General features: G+C 42.4%; 1 protein-coding gene across 1 annotated transcript in view; it reads right to left on the reverse strand.

The window, feature by feature from the left end:
• The window catches only part of SUGCT (succinyl-CoA:glutarate-CoA transferase), a 503,164-nt gene that overhangs the window by 444,869 nt on the left and 34,633 nt on the right, over positions 1 to 23,662 (reverse strand). The window contains exon 7 of the mRNA XM_065399115.1: positions 5,031 to 5,122. Coding sequence (XP_065255187.1) covers positions 5,031 to 5,122 — 92 coding nt within the window. The remainder of the gene's footprint in view (positions 1 to 5,030; positions 5,123 to 23,662) is intronic.

The raw sequence follows: 23,662 nt of genomic DNA on the forward strand, positions 1-23,662 counted from the left end.
GCCATGAAGAGTCCAAATGGCAGTACCTTGTACTGGTAATGATTTGATCCCATCATGAATGTCAAGTGTTTCCTGCAGGCCAGGTGGATGACTATATGAAGTCATATATATTGTACGTCAAACGACACAAACCAGTCTTGAGCCTGCAGAGATGCAATGAGGGAGGCAAGCACTACCACTTGAATCTGAGGTGGTGTATATATTTGTTTGGTCTTCTCAGGTCTAGGATAGGATGAAGATCTCCTTTCATCTTCAGGGGAAAAAAATATTAGGAGTGGAAGCCTCTTCCCTGTACTCCTGAGGAACATCCTAGATGAAGCAACAAGGCCACTTCTTTTTGTAATAGTTTCTTGTAAGAAGGGTCTCTGAAGAGATAGGGAAAGGGATTAGGTAGGGAGAAGATTGTGGAAATGACTGGAACATCCGTGGGCAACTATGTTCAAACAACCATTTTCTGAGGAGATATCAGACCAAGTCTGATGGAAAGGGGCAAGGTAGCTACCAAAGACTGGCTCCCAATTGGATGACAGTCAAGCATGGGTGACACAGGAAATAGATGATGGGTGTCTCCTTGAGTATGATGTCTCGATATCGTTGCTCCAGTTCCCATGCCAATGCTGTCCCCAGCAGGGATCTTGACAGTTTTGTTAGGGCATACCTTGATCCCACAATTGGAGCAAGCTGAAAGTTGGTGCTGATATCTTTAGCAGTGCTGATGCCAGCAGTGTCAGAACTTTCCACCACTCCTTTGGCATTGGATGTAGACACCTATCCTTAGAGAAGTGATGCCTCTTTTCCTCTCTTAGAGGCGGGGCCTCTCTATGCTCGGAGCCATCTCTGGTCTTCATTCAGCCCTTCCTCTTGCCATTGCCACTAGATTGGGGGGGGTGAGGGGGTGTGCTGGCTCCAATGACACATGGTCAGTGCCAAGTGTTCTGGTGTTGAAGTGGTTGCCAGCACTAGTGCTGAATGCCCTGGTGCCAGGGTGATCAGCGTCAATGTGACCAGAAATCAATTTCAACTGTGTTTTCTTCCCTGACTTCTTTTTGCTGCTGGACCCTAACTAGACTGGCACCCTATGAAGTCATCCTCACGGACAACCCTTTTGGTTCCTTGGAGGTGCATGTCTCCTCTGGGTCTGAAGCGATACACATCAATTGCTCCAGTAAGTGTAATTTCAACTGTACATCCCTCCACTTGCAGCCCTTGCCACGAAGGATTTACACACAAAAGCACTTTTCAGGGATGTGGCTCTCCCCCAGACTGAAAAGGCATCAGCTAGGCCCATCAACCAGGAGAAAGAGCCCATCGGAGGTCGTACAGGGTTAAACCCTTAAGGTTTAGAGTCCACCATGGAGGTTGGCACGAGGGACCTTGCCCCGTTTCACAGGGAGATGTATTTCTGTTTAGATGGCTTTTTTAAGGAATCCAAATTTAAAAAATTAACAAAGGTACGATGGGTGAAGTATTTCTTCACAAACTAATCTAGAAGACGAGTTTAAACCTCAGAGAAAAATAGCAGGTGGGACACTCGGTGGGTTCCACCTCACTGCCATAGGTGGTAAGAGGGAACTGAGGGAGAGTTTCACCTGGTCTGTCCTTTATGCCCTCACACAGAAGCATGAGGTGACACGAGGTGCATGAGCTGCCCCAATGAACACTGCTATTAAAAAAAAATCCAATCTCACAGGCACGAGGCATATGTGCACCTACAGTGGGATCCTGACTGAAACATACTCGAAGGAGAACCTCACAGCCAGGTGATCTATTCCACATACTGTATGTATTATACAACAAGAATGGAGCAACAAGACATGTCGTCACCATCATCACCATTACATGAACTAAAACAAAATTAGTTTTCAGGGTGCCTTTCAGTATTTATTCCACCACCTTGTTTCTTTTCAATTCTGTGACCTGTTCCTTGCCAAACAAGCCCAATACAAGTCCTTGGGCAGCATGAGCTCTCTACTGCCTATCTAATATAAGTTATTTGTATTCAAGTGGCATCTAGAGGCCCCAACCAAGAACAAGGACTCACAGCGCAATTTGCTTTACATACACATAGTAGGACACGGTCATGGCCCCAAAGAGCTTACAATTTAAATAGACATGACAGGCAAAAGGTGGAGGAGAAAAGAAATATTATCCTTATTTTACAGATGAGCAAATAAGGTATAACGAGGTTTTCCCACAATCACACAGGAAGTCTGTGGCATAAAAAGGAACTGAACCCAGGTTTCCTGAGCCGCAGTCCAATGCCTTAACCTCAAGGCCACCACTCCTCTCACCTGTTACTCTTCCCTTCTCGCTTTCCCAAAAATGGCAAGTTTGTGCACATTCACATTTGGATTTAGAGGATATTAGAGAGCAACCACAGCTGAATAAATTGCTTATTAAATAGTGGGGGAAAGAACTTTAAATAATGTCAACTTTCATATACAAATGTCAAAAGTCATTCATGAACTCCACACACAAGCCAATAAATTTTCAATTTAACTTAGAGTTTCTGCTGAAATCATGTCTATGAGACAACAGGCCCCCTCTCCCATATTCTTGTTAGTTGCTTTTTCTGCTACAGCACTTTTCTTGCTGGCACTCCAGGTCCACCAAATCATTACAGGTTCACATGGCTTCATACCCCTGCTCTCTGGCAAACTTTCAAACAGACACTACTTTTTCTGTATTTTCAGAGCCTTTTGGTCTTCATAGTTCTCATTTCATGACTGACATCTCTGATTGGCTATCAAACCCTTTCTTATTGAACATCTATTTTTAATTCTGAGCCTCTATTTCCAAGTCAAATTCTTCTCAAATTTCACTGCTCCCTATGGCAGGGAACTTACTTATAATTTATTATTGTAATTTTGAAATTGGTCATTTCATCCTTGTATTAATTCCATACAGTCTTATTGATTTTATTTACTAAGTACATACAAAATCCAGGCCTCTTAATGACTAGCACAAAATATTGGGGGCATTCCCAGGTTCTTGATGGTTGGATTATTCCTTTTATTAAACTTCAGTGGTTAAGAGCATCTATGTTACCCAAATACCAGCCATCCCCTTCACTCGCTGGGAAAGTGGAGGAGAGAGCTCTTGAGATATGGCTGGACAGCTGGGGATAGATACCTCTGGGACCTTAGCTAGCATGAGGAACAGTGGTGCCCCATCTGTAAAAACAGCCTCATGCAGGAGTAGGGCTTGGGCAGAGCTCGGGGACCCTTAGTTCCCACCAATCACACTTGCACATTGCAAATTGGCAACTAGAGGGGTGGGGTTTTCCCTTCCTCGGAATACACAGGAGATTTGGCTAGGGAGGGAGTATTACAGTAGTGATACTTATTTGTCACAACCATACAGCATGTGCCCAGTACAGGTTAACTAAGGTAGCAGAGAGGCATGGGCAGAAACCCCTGCTGTGCAGCATAGGGAGGGTTTCAATGTCAGGTGCAGAAAGAGGCACCCTTCACTTAAACCTTCATCCATGGCAGGAGGAAAAGGTTTGGAGGAGGAAGGGAGTCTGTAGCTTTCTTGGTCTTGATCCCCAGATTTTGCAGGAGAGGGTTAGAGGTAATGTCTCCTTCATGTCTCCTCTGCTTTTTACAGCCATTTGTTTGGGAATTGCTCTTCATTTATCCTGCCAGAGAGCTTGTGTGGGCAGGAGATGCCTGGCTGTTCCTTCCCTACTTCTGTTACGTCATAATTAACAAAATCACAGCCTTTGTATAGGATATTTTATTCACCACTTAATCTGTGGTGACTAAGTGTGATGGACCCAGGCCAGTTGGGTACAGCAGAGTAGCAGAAGGCAGATATACTGGCCACTTGATTAACAGTTTTCTGTTCCCTGACTGACCAGAGCAGGGGCTGCTCCAGGCTAATGAGAACACCTGACTCCAATTAACCTGCAAAGAGTCAGGTGAGGCATTAAGCTAATGTGACCACCTGACTCTAATTAAGACCTCTCTGATACTATAAAAGGGCTCACTCCAGTCAGGCAGCGAAGAGCCAGAGGAGAGGAAGTGTGGCCTAAGGGCTGGTTAATGAAGACACCCTCAAGTCATTGGTAAGGGAGCCCTAAGGTAAGGGTGAAGAAGGGAGAAGCAGGAGAGCTGTGGGGAAGTGGCCCAGGGAAATGTAGCAACTCTGGCAATGAAAGGTTGGCTGCCAACAGCTGCTACCATTAGGGTCCCTGGGCCAGAACCCGGAGTAGAGGGCGGGCCCGGTTCTCCCCAACCCACCACTACAGGAACACCTCCTGGGAGGGGAAGTCAGGCCCCTGTCAGGACAGGAGGCTAAACTGTTCTGAAACAAGCCCCTAGGGACAACAGAGACTGTGGGAGCTCTCACACCAACCTCCTTGCTGGCTTATGATGAAAAGGGCTCAGTAGACTGTAACCCTGGCCGTAGAAAGAGAAGGGCTACGTGGAGGGTCGCAGTGAGCCACTGAGGCTAGCATATACCGCCTAGAAGCGCAGGACCCACGGGGACAAGGTCAGAGCTCTGCCACACTAAGCCACTGACAATTTATTCAAACTCATGTTGATTACTGGATCTTTCAATGTCCCTTTTCACACATATTATGCATTTAAATACCAAGGGGACAGAACCTTAGAAATACTTTAGCTAGATTACTTAAATGCCTTCATTTTGTTTATTTTAAGATTTTGAATATGACATTTAAGACCCTTCATTCCAGAATGCTTTTCTAGCTGCATACACTCCATATACGCACCCACCAAGAACCAAGGTCACTTTCTAGCTCGTTTCTAGAATCTATTATCTTATTATAAGCTAATTCTAAATTCCAGGCTTTTGCCAATATTGTCCTGTTGTGGGAGAACACCGCTTCAAGAGACTTGCATTGCGGACTCATTCTTCCATCTTAAATCAAAGCTTATATTTCATTTTTCCGGACACCAACCTCCTTAATTCTTTTTATTTCTACAGGCCATTTTATTAAGTACAGCACAAAGCTTCAGTGCACGGAAAAAGGTCTTTACTAAATTTACAGTAAAGTTGAGTACCTCCGGCCCTGTGATATGCATAAGACCAGAAACAGCCGCTGCAACAGAGTCATAACCTGCTCGCTGAAATGCTGGACCAGTCTGACCATAACCTAAAAACAGAAAGAACTATTTAAAATGCAAACCATTACACATACCAAGGAGATAAAGTTTACTACTTTGGGAAAGAAAGAATGCATAAAATTAAATTTCTCATCTGTTTCTATACATGTGTTCTCTAGGTTATGCAGACAAGAAACAAATAAATACTGCAGTCTTATATTTACACATACTGCCCTTCTTTAGACTAAATGGTGTTTTCTATTCCAGGAGGTCAATAATGTGCTCTCTGGGTCAATGTGTCTCTGGTTGTCTTGACAGGAAGAATTTTAACTATATGGTGAAATCCAGGCCCCACTTAATTCAATCGCAACACTCCTGTGCTATTCACTATGGGCCTAATTCTTCCAACCTTACTTCACAGTGGTACTTTACTCCAACTGATTTCACAGGGCGACTCACAGAGTAAGATACTGTTTGATGTGATTAAGGGTGACAAAACTGACCCCTTAGAAAGAAAACCTACCATTTATTGTCACAATGCGTTTTTTATGAAAAACAACAATTTTTCCTCAACTCTATCAATAATTATAAATCATTAACGAACACTTCGGTATTACTTATCTTTAGAAGCAGCAGAGAGAAGACACACGCTGATTTCCTCCTTGGCTCTGCTTACCCCACAATCACAGAATCTTCCACTATCGCTCATACTGGCCTGCTGCACACCAACTGTCCATTGGACCCTGCTGCTGTGCACTAAACATTCTAGTGCACTTTTAAGCTACTCCAGTTTCAAAGCAAGATAGATCAAAGTGCACTAGGGAACATTTAGCACAAGGCAGCAGGGTCCACACAGACAGCCGAAGAGCAGCAGGGTAGTGCGAGATAAAATTGACTGTTCATCTAAACAAGCTCTTAAAGAGGTAGCACATCTGAAGACTCTTTTAGAACAGACCTCACTATAGTATCAGACATTAGAAAGGAAGCATTTATTATAGGAGATATATATACATATATTAAGGTTGCCTGACACTCCATTATATAACTTTGTTTTCATTTTACCATAAATTGTGATTATATCCTATTGTTAGAACATAATATGATGAGATATTTGTGTTGCTGCAAGAGAAATACTTCCTTTAAATGTCTACAATTATGCCTTTTACATCTACATTTCTAGGTGCCAAGCAAAGGTCTTCACAAACTGAATCTGTATACAGTCCCTTTATAGTTCTATCAATAAAAAATTCACACAAACACGCCCCAACAAACATAGTTATAGTGGTACAAAAACTGTGGGTAGACCAAAATGAATTGTCCCTTCCATAAATGCTGAGGGAAGATCCCAGACTAATCTCTGGAGCAGCCTAAATTGCCACTGATGACATTAGGACTTCTATAAGCTCCCTCACAACCAGTTTCTTCCAGATACATTAGCTCCTCTGTTGAGCTGCTGCTATGTCCTCTAGCCATAATGAAGCAAGTCAGTAGCAGAGAAGCAGCCTGGTCTAGAGAATCACATTGGGGGCTCCTCTGTTCCAATCCCATCTCTAGCACCAATTCCATTTGTGGCCTTAATCAAGTCACAACCTTTCTATCTTAGTTTCCACATCAGTAAAATGGCATTAGATAGCCTTTTCCAAGACCTACAAACATGCTAAAATTCATCAGAATGTACACAAAATTCATTTCATTTGAATTGTGCCTTGAAAAAAATATTTTTTAATGTTTGTATCTATGCACAGATGCCAGCATAAGCAGTTTTCCTGCAGCAGAAGACTAGCAGGACATAAAAAGCTGGGCAGCCCGCTCACTCTCTCCACCTCTCCCCTCAAAAAAAGCAAAACACTTTTATTTAAGAAAAATAATCATTTACTTTCTGGACATAAGGACACACAAATTTTCAAAAATCAACCCAAAAATGCTAAGACAGGCTCCAACAATATGTGCTGTTATCTCTTGAACAGTAGCACCAAAATCATTTCAATGTGTTTGGGTCCACTTCAAAAACAAAAGAACAGTCAAAACAACTAAGTGACTGGACAGTGAAACACACTGAAAATAAGTGAGAAATTATGAAGAACAAAAAGCATTGGCCTCAATTATTAACAGAGAACAGACATCTCAACATGTCTATTCATACAAATGTTTTCACAAACAGGAAACATCTGAAAATTAAACATTTAGGATGTAGAACAATCATAAAAACTCCTTACAATACTATTCTGATGAGGACAAATAGCCATCCCTCAAAATACTCATTCTATACTTTTAAAGATGACCAGCAACGTTTTTTTAAATTTTTCTAAGAGCCTTCATATGTTAGAATATATATTTTGAAGTTCTCCCAATGGTTTTTTTTACACCTATCATTTGATTTCAAAACATTGCTCATTGCTATGTGCCAGCTGCAAGGTTAAAACCAGCTGGTGCCATACAAAGTTTAACTAGTAGAAAGATATAATAAAAAAGGGATGAGAGTACAGAATTATATTTTGGACTTGAATTCTGAACTGGTAAAGCCACTAGGCAAACCAAAATCCACTTTTGGTTTGCCTAGTCACAGGAAATCTGGGGTTGGAAACTGTCTGGAAAAGAGATGGCTATCCAACCTTAAGAGTTAAGGGATGAATAACTAATTGTAAGGTTAAAAGATCTAATCGTCCCTCTCTAGACAGACAAGAGACAAAAGGATACATGTTTTTGTCCTAGTTAACTGCACAGATCACAAACAAATGAGGATTTAGCCACAAGCGTGAACGAATGTGTGTATGTCTGAGCATGTGCCTATACAGGAAATTTTGTTTTTTAAAATGTGTAGGGCCGATTTTTCAAAGTCGGGGCACACATCTGAGCAGACCTTGCAGCATATACATGCGAGTAACAAATGTGTTGTGAATAAAAATAGATGTTTACTACGCACATAATCAGTTTGGCCTTGTGTTTGCGCAAATACCCAGTGCGCATTTCCACTCAAATTCAACACACATATATGTATGCAAGCAATTGCACATGCTTACTTCTGAAAATAGGTTCCATGCTAATATTACATACAGTCTTGAATGGACAAAGTTTAGACACAACGTTACATTTGTTCTAGGTATTTAACAAATCAACTAAGTTTGTTTTTAATTTTGTTCGTGGGTATTGTTTTGTTTGGAGGGGGTTAAATTAAACATCATGATTTAGGGAATTCTCAGCTTTACATAAATTTAAGAAATAATTGTTAGATGTGCAATTGCTGAAGGATTTATTTCTCTACTGATTTTGCTTTAAAACCATGGGAGTCCTTAGAGTCCTGTCAAGTGGAATTTCTAAATAAATGGGGGAAGGATGTTCCACAATTCCAAATCTCCACCCCACAGGTTACAGCTGTAGGGCCTGATCCTCTCAGGCACTGCACATCCTCCGTTCTCACTTCCCAAAGGAAGCTCAGCGCCTTTCAGGACCCTGCTGTTATAGGCCATATTTGTTTCATTCACACACTTCAAAGCAGTCAGTCAGTCACATCATCAACATGGTGACAAGAAAGTCAACAGAGAAGCCGCAACCGCTGCCAGTCTAGTCCCCAAGTACTGTCCCACAGTGGTCACTGCCAAAGCATTATTGAATATGATTTGTACAGTACATACCAACTGTCTTACGCCGCACTGAACACAAACTCTGAATGCGCACTGGAGAACAGCTTGTATATTCAACACAGCCATTTATGTCAGTGCTGGCCACAATTTCCTCTCCCCAGGCTACAGTTGCCACTGTCCTGATTCATGCTGACAAGCCATCCTCTATCCACTGAGGAGCCCTGTTATTAATTTATTGTCCTTCCTCTCCCATGAGCAGGAAAAGAGACATGGTATGAAACAAGTATCGAAGAACAAGTTCACTAGTCTGCTGGCGTCAAATGCGGGCCGGCGTCCATCTTGCACCACATGTAGAATGCTTAAAAAGTCTGGCACAGCTTACATCCTGCCTCAGCTGGGGATGGACTAGATAACTTCTTGAAGTTCTTTCCAACCCTACACTTCTATGATTCTATATACATAGTGAACTCCATGGTATTACTCCAGCAATCCCAGCTCCCTCCAGATGTGATGGGCCAAACTCAGGTGGAGAAAGGCATAGATCTTTACTGGCTACAATTAGCACGCTGTTTTTCAGAAAGTCCTGCACAATTACATTTATGCAGCAAGCAACGCAGAGTATATAACTAAACTGCTTACCACATGCAACATTCCCATTATCTCCAGGATATGAAGCCGGGGTGAGAGAGGACATAGTCAACCATCCATCTTTCTCTTTTGATTTATGCAAACAACTGCAGACATTGTGAGAGTGTTCAAAACTACATATGCCAACTATACCATGCGCAGGATGCTGCTGTTCCTGAGTCTGATTTTCTTTAAGTTGTGAGGAGCCATTATGCTGAAAGTGACATATGATAGGAGGATGAGATGAAGACGAGGCTAATACGAAATAATAAAGCAGTTCACAGTCACAGTTGACAGAATTCCAGACGTTACTAATACTAGAAGCTTAGGGGTGAGTACAGGACAATATTTCAGTACAGAGCAACAAAAGAGAATGCAGTTGTCAAAAGAAAATTCCCCTAGCCAAACTGAAAGATAACAATTATGTCAGGATAAAACTGGTGCACTTCCCACAAGCTGGAAGAATTATTGCAGAAGCGACTGTATGAGACAGCCTTTGTCCAGGACAAGGTTTCAATCAGATGTAACAAAAATGAACTTATATCAGAGAAAGTTTCACCTGGAGAATGCACTATGACACTTCCTGACAGACACAAGGACTGAGAGAAAATATTTCTTCTCCCAGATTTTTCCAACTGAATTAGTACAGAGAATTCTTTCCCAGGTATCTTCCTGGTGGGTCTTGCCCACATGTTCAGGGTCTAACTGATCACCATATTTGGGGTCGGAAAGGAATTTTCTTCCCAGTCAGATTGGCAGAGGCGCTGGGGGGTTTTCACCTTCCTCAGCAGCATGGGGCACGGGTCACTTGCAGGTATAAACTAGTGTAAATGGTAGAGTCTCTGTAACTTGAAGTCTTTAAACCATGACTTGAGGACTTCGGTAATTCAGCCAGAGGCTAGGGGTCTATTACAGGAGTGGGTGACGTTCTGTGGCCTGCAATGTGCAGGAAGTCAGACTAGATGTTCACAATGATCCCTTCGGACCTTAAAGTCTATGAGTTAGATCATAGAATCATAGACTTTAAGGTCAGAAGGGACCATTATGATCATCTAGTCTGACCTCCTGCACAACGCAGGCTACAGAATCTCACCCACCCACTCCTGTATCAAACCTGTGTCTGAGCCACTGACGTCCTCAAATCATGGTTTAAAGACTTCAAGGTGCAGAGAGTCTTCCAGAAAGTGACCCGTGCCCCACGCTGCAGAGGAAGGCAAAAAAAACCCAGGGCCTCTGCCAATCTGCCCTGGAGGAAAATTCCTTTCTGACCCCAAATATGGTGATCAGAACTCAGATGGAGATATGGATCACAGAACTCAATCAAAATACAGCAGCTCTTGTGTGAAAAACCACATGTAAACTAATTCTGCCTAGCTGGGGTGGCATTCCTGCTCATATGAGATGGGGTCAACCAGTCAGGGACACAGGAGAAATCCTATCTGACCTATCCTAATGAAAGGTGCTCATCTTGAAACATATCACAAGAGATCAAAGGATAACAACATTTGCAAATATAAGAGCAAAAAAGTTTTGCAAAGCAAGCTACTATTAAGAGTCCACAGACACAAAATGTTCTAACTATTGCCACACAAGTCAAATCCCAAAACTGCTTGAGGACTTTTGTCACCCAAGTCAGACTTTTTTAAGCACAATTCTGTTAACGAAGTAAAGGAATCCTTTAGGGTATCCAAAAGGGTAAAATTATGACTAACAAGACAGAATATTAGGAAGGGAAAAATTTAGGCTGGAAAAAAAAAAATCAAGAAACACTTCATAACAGTGAACGTTATTAGAACTACAGAGTAGTGTCACAGGTGAAGTTGTCAAAGGTCTGATGTTTGAAATATTTAAAATTAACTACACAAGAAGCTAGAAAATACTTTCTACAGTAGAGAACACTCCTGCACTGGTACGGTAAAGATGTTATGTATGTCTTTTCCATCTCTAGATTTATAATGCCATGTTAGCCATGAAATAGTTTTTCCTTTTGTGTCAAACGAAAGTGGTATTTTTTGCTAGACTTATAACAGACAGACCCTTCATAAATGTTAAGAAAGCTGACAAACCAAATGAAGATGTTTGCCCCCTAAAAAGCCCCCACGTGTCATAATTTCTTAACATTTATGATTTTGTGCTGTTCCCGCATAGGTACTGCAACCGTATTTAGCCACTCTTTGTTTGCTTATTTAAGGGTTCCCAGTGGTAAGATGACAGAATTCCTTACAGATGTATAAAAAACAGTACTCTTTGCCTATGAGTTGTATGTAAGCACTAAGGGCAAACAGATACCAGTAAAGTAAAATGTTTTTGTAACACTGTCATTTAAAGGGACACCAACTTAAAAAATCACATCTGCTGGAGTTTATTCTCAACCTACTATTGTTAAAAATAACATCTACAAATATGATAGAGAGATTACTGAAAACACACTTTCCATGATTTTTCAGTTTTGTTTTGTTTCATGCCTTTCACAACTCTGTTTTGTCAAGTTTCACTGTTTCCCAAGCAGGGTCAGTCATTTAAACAGTTTGAGCCTTTAAAAAAAAAAAAATGACTGGCTTTCAAATTGATGTCCCTTTAATTAATTGCCAAAGGAAACTCTAAATTGGACATTCCTATAAAAATGAATGTCAGCATTTCTTATGCCAAAATATTGACCAAAATATTAATATGCTAAACAAAAACAAAACCACTGTTTCTGCACTTCTTCACAATCCACTAGCAAGATAATATTTTATAAGATTAAATATAAAACACATTGTATTGTTGGGGGGAGGGAGCAAAATGGAGACATGCTGTCAACAAAGACCAATTCCCTGTAGTTAGATTCCCACATGACAAATGACATAATGTCAGTCTGTATAGGATATTCTGAGCAAAACACAGAAAATGTGTTCAACACAAGCATTTCTACAAATAAGAACTAAGTATGTCACAAATTCAATCCAGATAGATGGATATCCCTACTGAATAACAAATTAATGAGAAACACCTTTAGACTTGTTCTACTGCCAAAAGAAAACATTCAATTAAATACAGCCTACATCTTTATTTAATAAAGATTAATGAAACAAGCAGAAGAACACAAGCAATTCTCTATTATGAGAAAAGCCAAAATGTAAGAGACACATTATATGAATCTTTGTAATGTCAGAGCTGCCAGATATGTTAGCAGAACGAATAATGACTTTCGGAAAATGCCTGCCATGTGTTGGTCAGAAGAAAAGGAAGTACAGCTTCCTGGGTCGGCATACTTAAAGCAGATCAGAACCGATACGAAAAAGGTGAACCCAGAGCAAATTGTCAGGAGAGGTGAAAGAGCAAAAAGTGAACCCGTGACAGCAAATATAAAACTCTGACTGACAACCTTGCAAATAAAACTCACTACATTTCATCTCCCAACTGATAATTCTGGATATGTATACAGTACATCCCCAGTCTGTATCCATCTGCCATTTGTAGTCTTAGATTGTAAACTCTTTGGGGCAGGGACTGTTGGGGGTTTTTTTGTTCTGTGTTTGTACAGTGCCTAGCACAATGGGGCCCTAGTTCATGACTAGGGTTCCTAGTCACTACTGTAATACAAATAAATATTATTAATACAGCAATTACTTTATTCCTTCTATACATGTTAACTGAAATGCTGTAGGTCCCTCTTATAAATAGCATTGCTTTGTGTTATAAATCTATGTGCAAAGATAAAATAATATGAGTAAACGGCATTCAAGAATACAATTATAATTTTACTGTGTTTTAGCTACCTAAAAGCTCAAGAGAGATTTTTCAAAGGGACATATGCCAATTAAGCACTCAAAGTCCACTTACTTTTAATGGGATTGAGGCACCCAGTGTCGTTAGGCTCCTTTGAAAACCCCAAACTCAGTTCTGGGCTTGAACCAAAGCCATTAAAGACAATAGGAATATTTCCATTGATTTCAATATGCTTTGAATCAGACCTTATGGCCTTCCAGATCATGAATTTTGGCTACTCAGCAGACCTGCAATAGTTGCAAAGTCTAGGGTGCAATGATCTACATGGATAAGGAGTCTGGTGGCACCTTCAAGACTAACATTTATTTGGGCATAAGCTTTCGTGGGTAAAAACCTCACTTCTTCAGACGCAAGTGAGGTTTTTACCCACAAAAGCTTATGCCCAAATAAATCTGTTAGTCTTTAATGTGCCTCCTTGTTGTTTTTGTAGATACAGACTAACACGGCTACCCCCTGATACTTGATACAAGGATAAGAGCGCTTATGCTAATATTAGCCTTTATCCCTCAGTCAGCATGCATTTTAATCAGTTACATATTGAATCTCAGTCTGGGAAGCTGCTTGTATCTTGACTTGGAGTAGCTCTACTACATGACCTTAGAAAAGTAGTGAGATTTAGTGGTCTATCTTCTGAAAAAAAATATGATCTTAAAAAGAAATACCTGGCAGAGATTAGACTTAGTATTATCATGGATTTTTTTAAAGATACATTGGAAATATTTTTTCCACTCATGGTTGTATAAATAAATACTTTTTTTTAAAAAATCTCAAAGCTCAAAGGATGAGCACACTACCTCACATTTTTGGCCCGCTGAACTCTAAACTAGATTTCATTTAAAGTGGCCAACTAACATTAATGTTTCACCTGTTATGGTGAAGATATAAATCCATGTCTGAAGTTGCAATGAACTGCCACAAGACCAGACACAAGTGCAAATCTGGAGTGTCTTCCCAGGATGTAAGAGACAAGAAGCATTTTAGGGAGAGTTTAAAAATCAGTCGTAAATTAAGTGAATATATGTATGCCTGGTGTGAACAGCTGCCCTCATCATGCAATACTAAGTACTTAAAGTATTGTTCATTTATTGTTTACAAAGGTGTGACATGCACAGTGATATTAAAATGGTACGTGCATCTTATTTATGAAAATAGTCAACCTTAATAACTGATGGCTGAAACTCTCCAATTTTATGCAATTTTTCTATCACAAATTTAGTCAGTGGACCCGCTAGCAAAAATAAATCATATTTCACAGATCATGTGGCTATCATTACATAATGGATAAGCTTTGAATGGTTCTCAGCCTCAATAAGTTTATTAAACATGCTTTAGTGTTAGCTTCAATTCTGCTGGTTTTAAACCCGCCCTTATCCCATTGATTCATTTTCTACTCCTGTGGGAGTGCATTTAAAACAAGCAAAAATCTCAAAAGTATATGAGGGCACAAGGGGGCACAAAGTAGAATATGATCCCCTAGTGCCCAACTGTACCACCTACTGCTTCACACCACAGACCACCTAAAACAACACAAACCTTGCACAGTACAAATAAACTTCCCAAGCAGTGCATAAGCAGAACGAATCTTTGATGAACACTGTCTGTAGCAGATACAACTGACATTCCACATTCTCAACTGTTCCTTTTTCATAATGGTATCCTTAAAAATACTTATTTTATCCTCAGTCACATTCTCTGACTGGTACAGTCTTGAGGAGTGAAGACCTCTGATAAGATAATAAGCTCCATTAATTTTCACTAACTCCTCCCATGGTTTCAGTGAACAAATCCCATTTAACAAAAGACATGACAAGACTGGACAAGAAAAGAAAAAAACTGGTGTTTGAAATCACTGCCAACTAATAAGGCCTTGATCTGACAAGGTTATGAGTGACCTTGGGACAGATCCTCGGTTTTTGTAAATTGCCATAGCTTAACTTAAGTCAGTGGAGTTACAATTTACCCCAGCTGAGGATTTAGTTCCTTAATTCCCAATGAATGGCTTTTATTTTATTCGAGTTCTTACATTAAAAATGGTTAGGGATACCTCACAGAAGCCACTCAGGATATCATAAGGCTATGACTTTAATTCTAAGGACAAAGACACTGATCAAAGTTATTAGTGTTATACCTTTTTATTAAACGGGATTTCTTCATCCAAACTACAATACTAATTTTCCCCAGAACAGGCTACAGTAATCCTTTTCTGCGACGTTTATAAACAACTTTATATGACTCAATTCTTTTCGAAAATCCCATTAACAATAAGGAGCTGAACTCTGTCCTGGGATAACCTGTTACACCACAGATGAATGTGACCAGTTTCTCTGCTGCCTCTCTTGATTAAATTTGCTGTATGGGATGACATTTTCGAGTCAGTAAATGTCCTGTAGCAAGAGCATTATACAATCCTTTTCAAATGTACCCTTCAAAGATATTATGAATTAGTACTTTCTTCAAACACAGGGTAGTGTTTATTGCAAAAACATTTACACTATGATTGGTGAATACAATGAATAAACGTCAATGAATAAACACCCAGACAAGGATGTTGAACACATTCACTGAGCATACACTCTATCCGGTGCCTGGATTCTCCTCCTTATTTATAGAATATCTCAATCTGACCCATTTTAAATATAATGGAAAACAAAAAGCTATCAGAGTTACTACTAACTCTGCAGCATATCCACAAACCTGTTCTTATTAAAACCTTATTTTGCAGCAAACCCCACAACTTTTAATGACAAAATTTTCTCCACACTGGGATATATAATGCTTTTAATGTTCAAACAAGGGGCAAAATGCCAGACACTTCCATCATTTTCACGTCCATAAATGATAAAGAGGTCTTTAGTAATCACTGTCTTTCTCCCGCACCCAAAACTTTTTTTTTGTACTACAGAAATGTTTTATTTTACCACGTTATTTTAAATACAGAGAATTAATGCAGACCATATGCCAATTGGTTTACATTTTCAGGTCAAGACAAGCTTCATACAGCATTCCTACTAATTTAATATACTGCAGAAATATAGTACATGGACTTATGAACATTGCACCACAAATCCATTTTGATAACTCAGATTTATCAACAAATGATCAGCACAAGCTGAAAAATTTGCTATTTAAAATTTAAAAGCTTCCCACCCCCACACTGTACAATTCTATCACACAAGAGAGCATGAGTATCTTAGACATATAAAATAAATCAGGAAGTTATCATGAGATCTTGCTCCCAGAAAAGGAAGATTTTGTTTCTCGTCCCCCAAGGAATGGTAATAGGGATTCAAATGTTTGTTCATCTTTTCTTGAGTCATTTCTATAAGAAACTACTAAAACCGAAGGACAATAAAAGCTGTTTCACAAAATTTATTGCAAGGCTTTGAAAGCTGCCTAAAATCTTTCAGTTTTATTTTTGTTAATGTAAGTAGGCACTAGTCCAAGTAAAATAGCTACTGAAAAATAAACATTAAACCATCAGTAAGTGTCTCCATAATTGTACTGGTTGCTATGTTGTTCATATCCATAACTTCAGTAGTTTAATCTGGTTTCATTCACTGTAAACTACACCAATGTCAGATTTTACCACTCACAGGCATCTGTCTGCTATGGTATTCTTCATTAGGACTGGAGCCAGGAGCCTACAACCTCAGATTTTATATCAAATAGTGCTCGCTGCAGGTCACTGATATTTAGATGGAAGGTCAAGCTGTGACTGAAACCTTGAAAAACTAGCGTCTCTATGTGTGTTTGAAAGTAAATATTGAATTTTAATGGAAGAAAGAGTTATGACATTCTCATTAAACTTTGTATGTACTTTATACTCAACAAGAAATGAGAGTGCTGACAATGAGTTATATATCAAAGCTGCACAAATTCTCTGTTGTTTCTTATTCCTAAACTCACTTCCACCTCTTTTGCTGTTCAGACTATGTGATAGATGGGGCTGAACAAGAACAGAAGGGGGAAAACGCCATTGCTTTCCTGGGACAGAATATTAAATGCAAGTTTAAAAGCTAGCTCAGTGGCTTAGGATAAAGATGTGCCCTGCATGCTGATGGTGTATTAGGCAGAAAGTTGCAGAAAAGTCACACTGCAGTTGGAGCCATTCAGCCAGAATTCCTCCTGGGGGTTGTGCATGCACATGCCAGACCGATTCACAGCAGAACATCAGCTCTGCTGCCCATGGCGAGGGTGCACTGTGCTCCCTGCTCTGCTTCCAGCCAGCTCTGTTCCTCCTTGCCTCCTTTTAGACAGCTTGCACCCACTGAGGCCATGGGAGGGAGCCGGGATTACGCACCCCAACAGTAGGGTTACCATATTTCCACAATCAAAAAAGAGGACGGGGGGAGGAGCCCCGCTCTAGCCCCGCCCCTGCCCCGCCCCACCCCCTGACTGCCGCCCTCAGAACCCCCAACCCCCCCCTGCTCCTTGTCCCCTGACTGCCCCCTCCTGGGACCCCACCCCCTATCTAAGCCTCCCTGCTTCTTGTCCCCGGACTGCCCCCTCCCGAGAACCCCCCACCCTAACTGCCCCCCTAGGACCCTACCTGTCCCCTGACTGCCCCGACCCTTATCCACAGCCCCACCCCATATTCGCATCCCCACCCCCAGACAGACCCCCGGGACTCCCATGCCCTATCCAATTGCTCCCCGCCCCCTGACAGGACCCCCAGAACTCCCGACCCATCCAACCCCTCCCCCCGTCCCCTGACCAGGGCCAGCTTTAACAAATGCCCAGGAATCGGGCTGCGCTCTGGCTGGAGCTCCGGCCGGGGTCGCGGGGCTTGGGGCCAGGCGTGCTCGGCTGGGGCCGGGCCAGAGCCGCTGGGGCTGGCGTGCTGGGCCGGAACCACGAGCCGCTGGGGCCAGGGCCAGGGCCGGCGTGCTCGGCCGGAACCGGGGCCGCCGCCCTGGGGCCCGAGCCGGGGCCGCTCGGCCGGCGCCGCTCGCCCGGGGCCGGGCCGCCGTGCTCGGCCGGGGCCCGAGCCGAGCCGAAGCCGCTGGGGCCGGAGGGACCCGCGCCGCGCCTCCCCGGAGCCCTCCTCCTTGCGTCCCCTCCCCCCCCCTCGCCCCAGCTTACCTGCTGCTGCCCGCCTGCCCCTGCTTCTTTTCAGGCTTCCCGCGAACATCTGATTCGCGGGAAGCAGGGGAGGGGGAGGAGCAGGGGGGCGGAGCGTTCAGGGGAGGGGAGGAGGGGGAAGACAGCTGCCAGCCAGACGGCGTGCTAAGGCTGCAGGGGATGGGGGGAGCCGGGAAGGGGCTTTGGGTGCCGAGCAGCGCTTGGCCGCCGCTTTTCGATCTATAAATAGCCGACCGGGGGAAATCCCGGACATTTTTAGATTTTTAGAAATCCCTCCCGGACGGCTATTTATAGATCGAAAAGCCGGACATGTCCAGGGAAATCCGGACGTATGGTAGCCCTACCCAACAGGATTCTGGCCAGCCCCTGTCAAGGCTGTATCCCCACTTTGAACTTTAGGATACAAGTGTGGGGGCCTGCATGAGGACTTCTAAGCTTAACTACCAGCTTAGTTCTGGTCCGCTGCCACCATTCCCTTCCCTGGGAAGCTTTTAGAAACTTTTCACCAATTCCCTGGTGAATACAGATCCAAACTCCTTGGATCTTAAACAAGGAGAAATTGACCCTTCCCCCCTCCTTCCTTTCACCAACTCCTGGTGAATACAGATCCAAACCCCCTTGGATCTTAAAACAAGGAGAAATTGACCCTTCCCCCCTCCTTCCTTTCACCAACTCCTGGTGAATACAGATCCAAACCGCCTTGGATCTTAAAACAAGGAGAAATTGACCCTTCCCCCCTCCTTCCTTTCACCAACTCCTGGTGAATACAGATCCAAACCCCCTTGGATCTTAAAACAAGGAGAAATTGACCCTTCGCCCCTCCTTCCTTTCACCAACTCCTGGTGAATACAGATCCAAACCCCCTTGGATCTTAAAACAAGGAGAAATTGACCCTTCCCCCCTCCTTCCTTTCACCAACTCCTGGTGAATACAGATCCAAACCCCCTTGGATCTTAAAACAAGGAGAAATTGACCCTTCCCCCCTCCTTCCTTTCACCAACTCCTGGTGAATACAGATCCAAACCCCCTTGGATCTTAAAACAAGGAGAAATCAATCAGGTTCTTAAAAAGAAGGCTTTTAATTAAAGAAAAAGGTAAAAATCATCTCTGTAAAATCAGTATGGAAAATAACTTTACAGGGTAATCAAACTTAAAGAGCTCAGAGGACCCCCCTCTGTCTTAGGTTCAAAGTACAGCAAACAAAGATAAACACTCTAGTAAAAGGTACATTTACAAGTTGAGAAAACAAAGTAAAACTAAGACACCTTGCCTGGCTTTTTTACCTACAAGTTTGAAATAAGAGAGACTTGTTTAGAAAGATGGGGAGAACCTGGATTGATGTCTGGTCCCTCTCAGTCCCAAGAGCGAACAACCCCTTAAAACAAAGAGCTCACACAAAAGCCTTCTCCCCCCTCCCCCCCCCCCAAGATTTGAAAGTATCTTGTCCCCTTATTGGTCCTTTGGGTCAGGTGTCAGCCAGGTTACCCGAGCTTCTTAACCCTTTACAGGTAAAAGGATTTTGGAGTCTCTGGCCAGGAGGGATTTTAGTACTGTACACAGGAGAGCTGTTACCCTTCCCTTTATAGTTATGACAGCCCCTATGCAGCAGTTCAAGTAGGGTGCAACCTCCTTACACTAGCATAACATTGCAGAGACCAGACAGAGTTTGGCCTGTAATTTCTGGTACTTTGCATTATCAGCACATGTGAGAGACTCAAGTTCAGTTGCCAAAGATTTGTCACCACGCTGAACTTCACAGGAGTATCCTGATCTGAGTAGATTGGTCTTGGATCCTGTAAAGCTAATTGTAACTTTGCAAGATCAAAATCAAAACAAAAAACTCACCTAACATGAATTTACTTCAGACAGGAAGTACTCCTTATGTGCACTCTGACAAAGCATCATAATGCCATTAGTTCTGTTCCACGGGATAAATTCCCTTAAGGCTTGGTTTTACTCTGGAAAGAGACTCTGTAAAATTGACGTTGTGGAGTTCCAGTTTATTGTGCTTCAGTGACATCTAATTCAAACGTGCTCAGTTTACAAACATCAAGATGCTTTTTCTTTCCTGCATACACAACACGGACTCTCAAAGTCAAGTTTGAGTCTTCCCACTTCTTCATTATCTAGAACAACAAAGATTTGATTTCTACAAACTAAATTGCACCCTCATTTGCACCTCTACAATCGCACTGCTTTCACATTCTGCTCTTCAGGTTCCATGTGGGTCATGCTTTACCACTATTCTCCACACTTGCAAAGGCTAGAAACTTTTTTTAAGTGAAAGCTGAAATTCTTGCCCACTCCCCATCCCCAAAAAATTGCATTTAGGAAAAACACCAAATATTGTGAGATTTGCATTAAAATCATGACAGTTGGCAACATTGAAACTATTACATCTAATAGCATGCACACAGTATTTTTCATAAAGATGCCTCAAGAGAAGGGGACAGCCTGCTTCCAGATGGATCATCCAAGATATGAAACAGATGCGAAGGAAAATCTGCCTAAAGAGCAGAAGAGAAGATCAAGATCCATGTGCAGCAGAAGGAACATCCAGGTTGTGTAGCTACTGTTTCAACTGGGAAACAATTAACACCACTGGTTGAGAATGAATTAAAAAAAAAAAAAAAAAAAAAAAAAACTCACACCTCCTTCACTTTTTCCAATTAAGACAGTGACAATCTCTAAAGAATACAATTCAGTTTTACTTTTAAGGCTTTTTGCTTTCTTTCCCATCATTTAATTGTGGTTACTTAAGTTAACAGTAAACTGATAAGGTAAAAATATTTCACATAATTAGGCTATTCGGTTGGGTTTTATTATTACTAATAATTTTACTGGGGGAAGAAAGATTATTATAGGGCCACCAGAGTCCCAGTTCTGACACTGTGGGCCAGCTCAGCTTCCATCAAAGGAGAAAACAGTGATGCTAAATTGGGGTATATTTTCTTAGTGTTTACTTACAAACTGTATACGAGTCCTTCAACGGGGTGGCCACAAACTGCACGCAGCCAACTTCCACTTACAGAGAAAGCACTACGGACCTTTCTCTCTTGGACTCTGGGAATCTCTCCGCTTAAACACACTGTTCCCTCCTCCTCCCTCAACCCCAAAGCTATTCACCTAGGACCACATGGCCTTGAAAGGGGAGTCTGGGCAATGGTCCTCCTTTTGTCCAGCTGCTTTGCAATACAAAGGAACCTCGAGGTGTCCAAGCAGGGAAACTGATCTGCAGAACTACAATGGTATAATTATACTGCTATAGCTAACTTCACCCTGTATGCAAGCCCTTAAAATCATCTAACCACCCTTAAAAACTGACTTGACACAATGAGAGCTTTCACATCATGACTCTTAGGCTACATCTATATTTGGAGCTGGGAGCATGCTTCCTAGTTCATATAGACCTATCCCCCATCTCTGCTCAAACTAGCATACTAAGAATAGCAGTGTAATGCAGGCAGTGGCACAGGCTAGGCACAGGGGTTTGGGGTTGGGGTGGGGGGCTCTGGGCTGGGTCAGGGAGTTGGGGTGCAGGGGAGGAGGTTGCGGGGTCCTGGTGGCACTTACCGCGGCTCTGAGGAACGGCCGCCAGGTCCCTGCGGCCTCTAGGTAGAGTCATGGCCAGGTGGCTCTGCGCGGTGTGCACTGCCTTCACGCCCACAGGCACCGCCCCATACAGCTCCCATCGGCCGTGGTTCCCAGCCAATGGGAGCAATGGAGCCAGTACTCAGGGTGGGGCAGCATGTGGAGGCTCCCAGTCCCTGGTGGCCCCAGCACCTCAGGGCTGCAGGGACCAGGCGGCTGCTTTCGGAAGTAGCGCGGAACCCGGACAGGTAGGAAGCCTGCCTTAGCTCCGGGCCCCCACTGCGCCGCCAACCAGACTTTCAACACCCGGTTGGCAGTGTGACCGGAGCCGCCTGGGTCCCTTTTTGACTGGATTCCGGTTGAAAACCAGATGTCTGGCAACCCTATCCAGGCAGGTACATATTTGGGGTGGCTAGTCTGAGCCACTGCCCATATCACTCCAGCTACACTGCTATTTTTAACGTGTTACTTACAGATAGCTAGCACAGGTACATCTACACAAGCTGGGAATCACACACCCCGCTAAAAGTGCAGACATACCCTTAGACTTGCATGGCATTACAACTTTTCACCATAAAAATATTAACTTCTGTTTAATTACTCAGAGCTAAATCGTAGCTTTGCCACTAGCCCAAAGCAAGGGCCAGCACCCTGTGGCATTTCCCTAGGAGCAGACCAGAAGACAGTCTGTGTTTCTTGCAGTCACAATCAGTCTTCCAGTTTTCCCCGTGCTTCTACAGAGTGAGTTCCCAGGGCCACATCTATAGCTAGTGCACCATACGTTCCCAACTGCCCGGACAGCTATGATGGCTGACACATCGTGTATGGGAGAGCCAAGACTCTGCCCATCCCCTGCCACATGCACGGGGAGGACACATTGGCTCCACAATCACTGCTCCCCACCCCACATAACAATTCCACAATACAGGCAGCCCACTCAGAGGAGCACTCTTACTCTTCTATGCAGCCAAGCAAGTCGGGACATGATTTTGCCCTCAAAATAAAGTATTAGCAAAAAGAGTCCCTGGAAAGTTTATGTAGCTAGACTTGCAATACAAAGCCCTGACTTCACTATGTATTAAGAAATATTCCCTCCACTTTCTTATATTCGGTTTATTCAGACCTGGGTGAAATAGTGGTTATGATCACAATCCTGCATACACAGGACTTGTCTACACTCAAAAATCATACCACTTCAACTATATCAATATAGTTAAAATAGTACAATCCCATAGTGTGAATATAGTTATATCGGTACAAAGGTGATTTATACCAGTGTGTGGGAAGGGGAATAAACTACACTGGTATAAGCAACTTTGTGCTAGTGCAAATACATCCATAGTAGGGGTATGTCACTATAACTATTCTGGTAAAAAGTAAGATTTGCACCCCTAACCAAAACTGTGTTTATGCCATCCTTTATTGAAATAAAAAAATCCTCACCCACTCGAGTAGTCCCGCTGACATAACTGGAATACTCACGTCACTAAGAGCTACTCACATGAGTAACGGATTTCAGGGACACGCACTAAGAGATACTTCAAATTCTACCCCTTCCAAGGCTTTGTGCAATTAATTAAAATGTTGTTTATGGGTCAGGATCACTTCAGTTTTCTACTTTTGCATTTGCTGAACCCAAAAAGTATCAAGGGTTTTGAAACGGTTATTTCCTGGCAGTAAATAAACAAACTTGTCCCTTGGCCTTGATTTACACCAAACAATAACATGTAACCATAATTTATTTTGTCTAACTGCTTTATAACGGCTTTGTGAATATGGCCCTAAATTTTTGGTCATGCTGCAATGCAAATTAAAGTTTTATTTCCAGAAATTCTGAAATGCACGAGGGTTACTAGATTTTTCTCCTGAAAAACAGGCATTTGGAACAAATGCATTGCCAAGATAAATAAAACCTTACTGATTCAGGTATCAAATGTA

Source organism: Emys orbicularis, chromosome 2 (assembly GCF_028017835.1).
Source record: "Emys orbicularis isolate rEmyOrb1 chromosome 2, rEmyOrb1.hap1, whole genome shotgun sequence".
In the NCBI taxonomy this organism is placed as follows: Eukaryota; Metazoa; Chordata; order Testudines; family Emydidae; genus Emys; species Emys orbicularis.